The following is a 12,047-nucleotide window of genomic DNA, read 5'->3' on the forward strand; positions in this document are numbered from 1 at the left end:
TGTTCCTGTATCCTCACTATAAATCTCAATTATTCCACAAGGATAAGCCTTTACTACTTTGAAAGGACCCCACCATCTTTCTTTGCGTTTCCATGGAAAAAGCTTGAAATATGATCTAGAAAGTAGCATTACTTGTTGTCCAATCTCGAAAGGATAATTAGATGGTGGTAGAGGATGCTTCGTTGGTGATTACTTAGGTCTCACAGGCGGAGGTGGTGGCTTAAACTCAAAGATTGGTGCTTGCTCACTTATAGGTGGAGAGTTAGGTTCACCTTTTCCTTCATCAATTAGCTCCACTTTATAGCAACAATTTGTAGAGCTAGGATGTTTATTTGCATTGAAAATATTAAACTCAACTACCTCTTCTCCAACTTCAAAAGTTATCTTGCCTTCTCTCACATCAATGATTGCGCCTGCAGTGGCCAAGAATGGTCTCCACAAGATTAAAGGAATTTCCAAATCTTCTTCCATCTCAAGCACAATGAAGTCCATTGGAATGTAGAGATGCCCAACTTTAACTAATACATCCTCAATAATCCCAACAGGATACCTAATTGTTCTATCCATTAATTACAAAGAAACTGTGGTAGGTTGTATCTCATTAAGTCCAATTTTTTCAGCAATTGACAAAGGCATGATTGAAACACTTGCACCCAAATCACATAAAGCTTTAGTAAATTTAAATCTACCAATAGTACAAGGTATAGAAAAACTCCTTGGATCTTTAAGTTTTGGTGGAAGCTTGTTCTGAATTATTGCACTGCACTCCTCAGTAAGTGCCACTGTTTCAAAGTCTTCTAGTTTCCTCTTCTTAGTTAAGATGTCTTTCAGGAATTTGACATAACTTGGCATGTTTTCCAAAGCTTCAGCAAAAGAGATGTTTATGTGGAGCTTCTTGAAGACATTGAGGAATTTCTCAAACTGTTTATCAAGCCTTTGCTTTTTCAACCTTTGTGGGAACGGTGGTGGAGGGTAATTTGCTTCAGAATTCCCTTGATTTTTAGCTTGCCCATTATCTATCTTTTCCACTTCAACTTCTTTCTTAACAATTGCCTTGTCATCATCTAGATGCTCATTTGAAGATTCAATTGATTTTTCATTCACCCCTCCAACTTCTTTTCCACTCCTAAGTGTAACTGCATTACAATGTTCCTTACCTTTGGGATTGACTTGTGTATCACTTGGTAAGGCACCTTGGGGTCTACTGTTGATGGAGTTTGCAAGCTATCTCATTTGGGTCTCAAGATTTCTTAAGGAGGCTCTATAGCTCTGAATTATGGCATCAGTCTTGGACATATATTGCAGGATAAGTTCTTCCACTTGGGACTTCTTTTCAGGAATTGGTGGTCTAGATTGTTATTGAAAACTAAGAGGCACGTTGGGGTTTGAATTGGAAGGCCCTGCATTGTTGTTCCATGAAAAGTTGGGGTGGTTTCTCCAACCAGGATTATATGTATTAGAGTATGGGTTATTCTGTTGCTTGTTGAAGTTCCCCACAAATTAGATTGATGCAGAATTGCATGAACATTGATCACTTGAATGGCCATCTCCACACATCTCACCAATTAAATTTTGAACTGCATGAACTCCCATTGTGTCAATCTTCTTGGACAGTGCAGCCACTTGCGCGGCTAAGTTGCTCATTGCATCAATCTCATAAGCTCAAACAGCTTTTCTCAAACCCGACCTTTTTGAAGGCCATTGATAATTATTTGAAGCCATCTTTTCCAACAAATTATAAGCATCTGCAGCATTCTTACTCATCAATGCCCCACCAGCAGCAGCATCAATTGTGGTTTTAATTGACCCAATCAGCCCATTGTAGAATGTCTGAACTTGCAACCAATCAGGAATCCCATGATGTGGACATTTTCGCAGTAGTTCTTTAAACCTCTCCCAAGCTTCATATAAGGACTCACCATCAAATTGTGTGAATGAGGTGATATCGTTCCTCAACTTTGCAGTCTTTGCAGACAAAAAGAACTTTACGAGAAACTTTTGAGCCAATTCCTCCCATGTAATGATAGACCCATTAAGCAGTGAATTAAGCCAACTCTTTGCTTTATCCCTCAGAGAAAACGAAAATAGTCTCAATCTAATAGCATCATCAGTTACTCAATTGTATTTAAAGGTGTTGCAAATCTCCAAGAAATTTACCAAATGAGCATTAGGAACATCACTGGGTAACCCACCAAATTGGACCAAAGACTGAATCATCTGAATGTAGGTTGGTTTAATTTCAAAATTATTCGCATTGATGGAAGGTCTTCTAATGCTTTGGTGCAAACCTTGAAAAAGAGGAACAGCATAATCTCGCAGTGCTCTATTTGCTTCGGGAACCAGATTGATGTCATTGTTGCCATTGTTAATGTTATCCTCGACCATTGTCTGATTTAAACCTGCAACTTGCAAATTCTCCCTTCGATGTCTCCTAAAAGTTCTTTCTATCTCAGGATCAAAAGGAACAAAATTCAAGTTGTCTCTTTTTTGCATACAATGACCAAAGATATCTACAAGATAAACAAAATCTAAAATTAAAACAAGAAAAATAAAATTTGAAGTAAGACCAAATTGCTTGGTATTAGTATTAGTAAAAATTCTAGAAACAATTCCCCGACAACGGCGCCAAAAACTTGTCAGTTAAAATCCTACTGCGCAAGTATACGTATCGAATAGATAGTATATTAGCAAGCAGGGTATCGATCCCACAGGGAATTAATCTAAAACTTTACTAAGTACTAAAATTAGAACAATTTAATCTTATCCAAATAATCAAAATTAAATAATTAATTAAAACTAAAATTAAAACCAATACAAAAAATCAAAATAATAACTTGAGAAAATATCAAATCAAACAAGCCTAGGATCACAATATCCCTCACACTTCATCTAAATCTTACCTCTCTTACTTAACTTATTTCAATGGGTTGAATTGCTAACCTAGAGTCTTAAATTATTTATAAGGGTCTCCCGACTCAACCTATAAAAATATCTATTTTAACCAAAACACTATATCCCTATGTGATTTGAAATTAAAACAGACTCATTAAGTTCAGGCTCTAATTTAGCTACATACGGCCTATAGGTATATCCCCATCCTATACCCAAATCAATTAATTTGATCATATGCTATCCCAATTTTAGTCTACTCTAAACTCCCTTTCCCAAGTTTGTTTAGATTCCTAGATAATTTAATTGGTGATCAGGCAATTAAAAGCAGTAAGAACAAATTGGAATAAACAATTCAAATCCCATTAAAATAAGTAAGAAAGAGATTAAAAACTTAGACTACATGTGAGTTCAATTGCAATCCTAGGAAAAGAAAATTAACTACTCATAATTGTAAAATAAAATAACATTGTATAAAATTCAACCATTGAAAGTATCAAGAAAGATAAAAGCTAAGGAAGAAAACAAAACAATATTTTTTCGCCTTGATCTTCAAGTTTCAGCCTCAACTTGTAACTTCTTGAATCTCTCAAAAGTTCTCTTCCTAATATTGTTAAACATATCCTATTTATACTAATAAACTTAACCTAAAGTTCCTTAAGCTGACCTAGGGTTTAATTGGGCTTAAAAGTATACTAAAAGGCCCAAAAATCAATTATCAATCTTTACAATTTTCCATTCTCGGCACAGTACATCTAGCCATTTTACGATGCGATTTTCTATATCTTCAAAGCAGAAATGGGCAAAGTGATCTTCGTAAAAGTAGTAGCTTTGTATCTTAACTTTCCACTGGTTAAGAATCGCATCATTTAGAGTCTTGTAGTTCGAGATATGGCAAAAATACTGAAGCATATGCAAGCAGATTCTAGGTCTATCTACACCATACTTTCCAAAATTAAGCCCAATCACTTTTAATCTGACAAAAGAAATATTAAAACTGATAAATAATAACCAAATTAACATGAATAACATAAAATTAAAATAACTAACTTAAAAGTAACCTAATTATAAAAATAACTAAAAATAAGTAAATTATAATTAAAAATTGAGGACTTAGCTGATATTTAATAATAAAATTGGAATAAAATAATTCTATAAAATAGAATTATCAGTGGGAATGAAATGCTTAATTATTAAGTTTTTAAACATGGACCAATTAAAAGGTGACAAGAGTCAAGCTTAAATATTATTTTAATTGCCTATATAAACTTACTTAAAACCTTCACATTCACACTTTTATGGCCAGCCAAGCAAGGGAACAAAGAGAGAAAGAGAAGAACAAACCCTAGGAAGGAAAAATTCAAGAGAAATAGTTGGATTTCAAGGAATCAAGCAAGTAAAGGTAAGATTTTTTTATTTTAGCTTGTGATCTACCTTTCCCATGCATTCTTTTTCATTCTCCATGGTTGAAATTCAAGTTTTCAAGAGGGAACCTTTGCTGGCCAAACCTAGAGAGAGAAGTTTTGGTGATGAATTTTGCTAGATTTCATAATATCCTAGTGTTTTTAGTCATTTTGTGATGTTTGGAAAGAAAAACAAGCAAGAAAATCAAATGTTCTTCAACCACCCTCATTTGGCCGAATTTTCTATAAGGCATGTTGATGATGGATTTGGTTGTAATTCATGTTATTTAGCTAGGAATTGATGAATTATGATGTTGGATATCGAAACCGGTTATTGAAAAGTATAGTTCCTTTAGAAAATGGCTTGATGGAAATTGAGAAAATCATAGTAAATGGACTTGGATTTGATTCCTAATGATGTATATGGATTTATGAGATTGTGTAGACATTGATTAGTATGTTAGTTCGAAATCGGAATGAATTTCGAAAAATGGTGAAGTTAGTCAAAAATCAAGTTCATTGTAATGCTTTGGTGTATTAGATTATTGGAAGTGTAATGAATATATTTGGAGTTGAGTCGGATGTTTTGGTTAAATCAATGGTGTATAGTTCGAAATAGGTCAAATACAAATTCCTTCCTATCACAATTGAACCTACGTAGAACATAATCTTTAAGTGACTATCCGAACATTTCTCATTCAATTTCATGCATTCATATAGAGCCTAAAATAGTTTTATAATAGTTTGGCACAAATATATTGAATTATGTGTCATGTATTATGTATAGGTGGTGAGCCCTTTGATAAGGGTCAAGATATTGTGCCCGAGGACCGAGAATAGGAGTACTCCTACCCCTGCAAAGTCCTGCTATTGTGAGTAATCAGATGTTCATCTTAATTATCTAAAGTGGTTTATACTTGTCTTAAGATTTTAAAGAATAAGGCACTTAATTTGCAAATTATTATGTTTTACATTTTAAATGTTGGTTAAGTGAATGAGATTTATAAATTATTCTGAAACTAAATGTTGATTTTCGAAATAGAGTAAGTGGAGGCTATACATTCGTATTATATATATATACATGATTTGAATTGATGGCTTATGAAATTGTGGTACCATGAATGGCTAAAATTGTGGTTTTGTGAATTATATAAATTATTTTGTCTTACATTGACATGTTGGATAGTACTATATTAGCCATGTTATGCTACCAAAATTTTATTGATTTGGTGGGTTATGTATTTAGCTTACTGCAGTGGGCGGGTTTCCGTGGACCAGCCTATTAGAGGGGCAGGGTAAACCCCGTTATATTTTACTTTAGTATGAGGGGCGCGAAGGGTATCTCCTAAGGTAAGTTTAGAGTTCACTTCACGCCGAACCACCACGTGAGGATGAAACTCAGCCAACGCCAAGGAATGACTATATTTGAAAAGTAAAAACATGTTTTATGGGTATATGTCGTTTTAACATCCTTGGCGGACTCAGTTGGATGCCCGAGCCAAGGTGTCTCCGAGTATGAGTTTTAGCACAAGCCAAGTTTTTAAGAGAATCATAAGCCTTGTTGATTATTTTGATAAAATGTAATTGTTTTATAGGAATTGAAATGAGTTTTGAATGTTATGAACTATATTATGATGGGATGATTTAACTGTCTCCATTTACTTGGCTTTAGATGTTATAGATTAATTTTTCTTACTCACTAGGTTTGTAAAAACTCACCCCTTCTTTTTATCCATTTTAGGCTCAAGACAGTCTGTAGAGAGCCGATTTTGTCGAGGGTTGTTTTTGGATTTACATCCTTATAAATCGAAGGTCTATAGTCCTGTATATTTTCAATTATTTTGGGGCCCACATGTCATTGTAGAATATTTTCGTATACTTGGTTTAGTGTGCTATTATATATATGAATTTATTTTACTTTTACGCTAAAAAATTATTTACGCAAAGTTCTGTAATTATTGTTTTATAAGAAAATGGAATATTTTATTTAATATTTTTATTTAATTTGAATGGCTATAATTTCACTTTAAATTGATGAATTAGACAACAAAACTTATTTTCAGACATGAAATGGATGCTTATTACTCGTGTATCATATTTTTACCAGGGTTCAAAAATTTTGGGTAAAATGACAAAAATACCCCAGTGTAGTAGAAATTACTTTTTGATTGTTTTTGATTTGAAATTAGTCTATATTTATTTAAAACATGGTATTTAATAACTGTTGCTCACAGGGGAGAAGTAAAACTAATGTGAAAGCCTTGCGAGGTTTCAGTTGGCATTTCGGGTAATGAATGTCAATCGAGACATCGTTACGATTGTCACGGGCTCGATGGGAGTACCAGGTCGTGACAATTATGTTGGTATCAGAGCTTTTGGTTTTAAAGTTATTTTAAAAACTACAGTGTCAATGTGGCCCCAAGTTAGATTAGATTGAGTTGAATGCATGCAATTGCATATAGAACCTAAAGTTGTCTAAACTCGTTCTGTTTCTTTTTATAGATCATTATGCCTCTTCGACGTGGACGCCCACCTCTCTCTAGATCAGTTGGGAAGGGAAGAGGTCGTTCTCAACATCGTCAGCCAGATCCTATAGAGGGGGTGTCAAGCCCAGCTTTATAATATATTTGCCATATTGTATAGGTACTTGATAGAATGTCTGCATACTTGAATGCCTCAAAAATCGTTAAAAGACGATATTGTACCTAATGGTACAATTAAGTTTATTTAAGCTTGGAACTAGTCCAAATAGAGATTTTAAGATGCATTCGAGAGTTATTGATTGATTTAGAGTTAAATTGGAATTTTCATAACGTAGGGCTAAAATGGTCATTTTGCCACCTAAGGGCAAAATTTGAATGGTGGATGAAATTTTGATCAAGTTTGACTACTGGAACATAATTTGAGCTTGAGAAGTGAAAAATTTTAATTTTGACATTTTTCCGAGCATAAAGGCAAAACGATCATTTTACGTGTCTATGGGGGCAAAATTGAAATTTTTGAAATTTTGCACCACCATGACACTTGTCAAGTCCTTGAATTTTACCTATTATACTTTGAATAATTAAGATATTTTATGTGGTGGTGGGAGAATGCTTAATTATTAAGTTTAAAAATGGACCAATTAAAAGGTGACACATGGCAAGCTTTCATTTCTTTATAATTTACATTAAAATCAGCACATGACTTTCCCATTTCACTCCCATATGTTCGGCCTCACCAAGAACAAAGAGAAAAAAGAAGAGAACAAACCCTAGTGAGCAAAAATTCAAGGGGAAAATTGGTAGATTTCAAGGAATTAAGCAAGTAAAGGTAAAATTTCTTGATTTTAGCTTGTGATCTACCTTTCTTATGCATTCTTTTTCATTTTCTATGGTTGAGAATCAAGTTTGCATGAAGATACCTTTGCTGGCCGGACATGGGGGGAGGGGTTTTGATCTTGGATTTAGCTAGATTTCATGTTATTCTAGTGTTTTTAGTTGTTTGGTGATGTTTAGCATGGAAAACAAGCAAGAAATTTCATGCCCTTCACCCACACCCATTGGCTGAATTTTTCAAGAGAGAAATTGGGAAATGGACTTTGAAGAATTTCATGCTATTTAGGTATTTTTATTTGTTTTATTATGTAAAGTGTAAAAATCAAGCATGAAAAACCACATATTATTTATGAACCCTCCATGACCGAATTTTTCGAAGAGAAAATGTTGAGGATGATTTTGCTATAATTCATGTTATCTAGCTTATATTTGGTGATTTGGAGTATTGGAAGTGAAATGAATTTATTTTGAGTTGAATTGGATATTTTGGCCAATTAACCAGCGTATAGTGTGAATTAGGTCAATACCATTTCAGCCCCATACACAATTGAACCTACATAGAACACCGTATTTAGATAATAATCCGAACATTTCACATCCCATTTCATGTATTCATATAGAGCCAAAATTAGTTTTATGACGGTTTAGCACAAATATAGTAAATTGCTTGTTGTGCATTATGTCTAGGTGGTGAAACTTCTGATAAGGGTAAGGAGATTGTACCCGAAGATCGGGATTAGGAGTACCTCGATTCTCGATATTGTGAGTAACCTTATTATCATCTTAATTATCTAAAGTAGTTTTTATTCGTTTTTATGATTTTATAGAAAAATGAGTTTAAATGGTAAATCCTTATGTTTTATAAGTAAAATGTGATTAAATGAAATGAGTTTTATAAATCATTTTGAAATTGAATGATGATTTTAGAAATTGAGTAATTGGAGACTATTTGATTGTGTTGTAAATTTATGGTTTGAATTGAAAGGCTTATGGTGATATTGGCATGAATGGCTAAATTGGAAATTGTGTTGAAATTGTATGAACTATTTGTTTTGCCTTAACAGGCTGGATAGTAATATAATTGCCATGTCATGCTGTCGAAACTTTTATTGATTTGGTGGGATATTGATTCGTCACTACAGTGGTGGGTTTTCAAGGACCAGCCTTATAGAGAAGGGCACGGTAAACCCGGTTATATTTACCTTAGTACAAGAGGCACAGAGGGTATCTCCTGAGGTAAAGCTTTAGAGTTCACTACACGTTAAACCACCACCTGAGGGTGAACTCAGCCAATGCCAAGGAACGACTATGTTTTAAAACGTACAAATATGATTTATGGATGTATGTCTTTTCTTTAACAGCCTTGGCAGACTCGGTTGGATGCCTCTGATCAAGGTATCCCCGAGAATGAGTTTTGGCACGAGCCAAGTTTTTAAGAAATTCATAAGCCATGTTGATAATTTGAGTGAAATGAGATTATTTTATTTAGTTGAAATGACTTTGAAGCGTTATGAATCATATTACGATGAACTATTTTAAGTTGTCTCCATTTACTCGACTTTAGATATTTTAGATGATGTTTGTTTACTCACTGAGTTTATATAAACTCACCACCCTCCTTTCCACTCATTCCAGGATCAGGACAGTTCGTAAATAGCTAATTATGTCGAGGGTTATTATTAGACTCGCCTCCTCAGAAATTATAGGTCCACAGCCTTTGTTACCTTTGGTCATTCGGGGGCCCACACGTCATTGTAAATTAAATTACATACTCTGGTTATCTGTGTTACTGTATGTATGAATTTATTTTGCTTTTACGTTGCAAAAATTATTTATGCAGAGTTCTCTAAATATTATTTTATAAGAAAATGGAATATTTCATTTAATATTTTTATTTTATTCTATTAGCTACAATTTCACCCTAAATGAATGTTTTCGACATAAAAACTTGTTTTTAATTATGAAATGTGTATTTTTCCCTATATATTATATTTTCAGCAAGTTTCAAAATTTTTGAGTAAAAATGACCAAAATACCCCTGTGTGACAGAAATTATTTTTTTATTTGTTTTGATTTAAAAATAGTTTATATTCCCTTAAAACATGATATTTAGTAACTATTGCTCACAGGGGAGATGTAAAACTGATGCGAGAGTCTTGCGAGGTTTCGGTTGACATTTCGGGTAATGAATGTCTATCGAGACATTGCGACGGATGTCATGGGCTCGAAGGGAGTACCGGGTTGTGATAGGGGGAATCGGCTGCATCTACCTTTCGTGCAGCACCTGCTGCTAAACATACTGAGACTCCTCCACATCCTCCACCTCTTCCACCATCTACTAATATTCCTAGTGTTCCTTCCATGTCTCTTGAGGTAGTTCAAGCATTGGCAACTTTTCTTACTGCTATTACTGGTCAGGCTCAGGCTGGTCAAGTTCCTCCTACTGTTCCTTCGGCGGCTCCTTCAGTGCCACCCGCACCCCCACCTCCTGTTCCACCACAAGTACCTGATGTCTCCATTTCTAAGAAACTTAAGGAGGCTAGGCAACTCGGTTGCATTTCTTTTATTGGTGATCTGAATGCAACCGCAGCTAAGGACTGGATCTTTCAGGTATCGAAGACACTTAATGATATGAGACTAGAGGATGATATGAAATTGATGGTGGCCACAAGACTACTTGAAAAGAGGGCCCATACTTGGTGGAATTCTGTAAAATCTCGTTCTACTACTCCTTTGACCTGGTCAGATTTTCTGAGGGAGTTTGACGGTCAATATTACACTTATTTTCATTAAAGGAAAAGAAGAGATAGTTCTCAAGTTTGAAATAGGGAAATTTGACAGTAGAGGAGTATGAGGCTCGTTTTAACGAGCTAATATCTTATGTGCCTGATTTGGTGAAGACTGAGCAGGATCAGGCTAATTACTTTGAGGAAGGGCTCTGAAATGAAATTAGAGATCGTATGACAGTGACAGGTAGGGAGCCGTATAAAGAGGTTGTGCAGATGGCTCTACGGGCTGAGAAGCTCGCTATTGAGAATAAGAGGATTCAGCCCGAGTTTGCTAAAAGGAGATGTAAAACCCGACCCTATAAACACATGTCATGACATACATGCACTGAGTAGCATGTTATTACGTTAGGAAAGCTCCTAAGAATAGATGAAACCCGGTATTATACATAACGGTACACTTGAGTTGATTTAACCTCCAACTAGTTCAAATAGGAATTGTAGGATGAAATTTAATATTTTACAGTCTAGGAATGACTAAAAATGATTGTTCGAAGTTCAAGGGTTCATTTGGGGAAAAATTGAAAATTTTGATGTTTAAGGGCAAAATCGTCATTTTGCCACCTAAGATAATAATTTGATCATGGAGTGAAATTTTTGATCAAGATTAACTATTTGGAGTATAATTTAATGATAGGAAGTGAAAAAGTTTAATTTCGGTGATTTCTGGAGTGTAAGGGCAAAATCATAATTTTACCACTCGCAGACAAAATTTGAGATTTTGAGAGAATTTAGATCAAATTTAACAAATTCGAGAATGGTATGAGTATAAGGGATGAAAAATATATCTATGGGCAATTTTTCAGTTTTTGGGGCAAAAATGTAATTTTTGACTTTTACGGGGGTAAAAGTGTGAATTTAAAAAATTACTCCACCAAGACTTTGGACAAGTCTGAGAATTTTATCTAAGCTATGGATATGTGGGATAAGTGTATGGTGAAAATTTGGAAACAAATGGATGGCTAGAATTTAAAGAATTAATAAAAAATTAAAAAAATAAATAAAATAATATTATATTATTTTAGCCTTTAAAAAGGTCAAAATTCCAGAATTCTCATCTTCTTCAAGCCGTCCAAACCAGGAGAGAAAAGGGGGAAAAGAAATAAGAACCCTAGCTGAAAAATTTGGGGAAAATCAAGAGAAATCAAGAAATCAAGCATTAAAAAGGTAAATTTCATTGGTTTTCCTTGTAATTTTCACTACCCATGCATTTTTTTCTCATTTCCATGCAAAATTAGAAAGTGGGTATGGACACCCATGCTGGCCAAACCTCCATGGATGAGTTTTGAGCTTGAGTTTTGGTTGATTTTAATTGAATTAAGTGATTTTAGTTAGGTTATATTGTAATATAGCAAAAATAAGCTAGAGAAATAATTTTCTCCCATTGAAACCCATTATGCCAAATTTTTCAAGGAGGAAAGTGAGCTGATTTTGATGATATTAGAAGGTTATTGGCTTATAGTTAATGGTTAGAAATGTTGGAGAGAAAATGGGACAATTTAGAGCTAAAATGGAGCACGTTAGCAATTTATCAGGTAAAGTGCCAAAAATAGGTTAATATCGCGTTTAAGCCATTTTAGGCTATTGCATTTCATACCATGCATTAGTTTAGGATTTAAATCAATTATATAGTGATTTAGCATCAATGTGGT

General features: G+C 34.2%; 1 protein-coding gene and 1 non-coding gene across 2 annotated transcripts; one reads left to right on the forward strand and one right to left on the reverse strand.

The window, feature by feature from the left end:
* Nucleotides 1-570: 570 nt before the first annotated feature.
* Nucleotides 571-2,385, reverse strand: LOC148761734 (uncharacterized). The gene is made up of 2 exons (XM_088808700.1): nucleotides 2,289-2,385; nucleotides 571-1,136 (listed from the first exon to the last, which is right to left on the reverse strand). The coding sequence occupies exons 1-2, from the start codon at nucleotides 2,383-2,385 to the stop codon at nucleotides 571-573; spliced, it is 663 nt and encodes a 220-aa protein (XP_088664826.1).
* LOC148761735 (small nucleolar RNA R71) lies at nucleotides 1,853-1,959 on the forward strand. Its single transcript, XR_016027765.1, has one exon. It is a non-coding gene; the product is annotated as a small nucleolar RNA R71 (small nucleolar RNA).
* Nucleotides 2,386-12,047: the final 9,662 nt, after the last annotated feature.

The sequence above is a fragment of the Theobroma cacao genome, chromosome 7, assembly GCF_053813885.1.
Source record: "Theobroma cacao isolate CCN51 chromosome 7, ASM5381388v1, whole genome shotgun sequence".
Lineage (NCBI taxonomy): Eukaryota > Viridiplantae > Streptophyta > Magnoliopsida > Malvales > Malvaceae > Theobroma > Theobroma cacao.

Excerpts from the sequence above, each read along its gene's own strand:
- LOC148761734 (XM_088808700.1), bottom strand. The coding sequence starts at position 2,385 with ATGGTCGAGGATAACATTAACAATGGCAACAATGACATCAATCTGGTT. Across the intron at positions 1,137-2,288 it reads TGCTGTTCCTCTTTTTCAAG|TTACACTTAGGAGTGGAAAA; the intron begins GTTTGCACCAAA and ends ATTGTAATGCAG.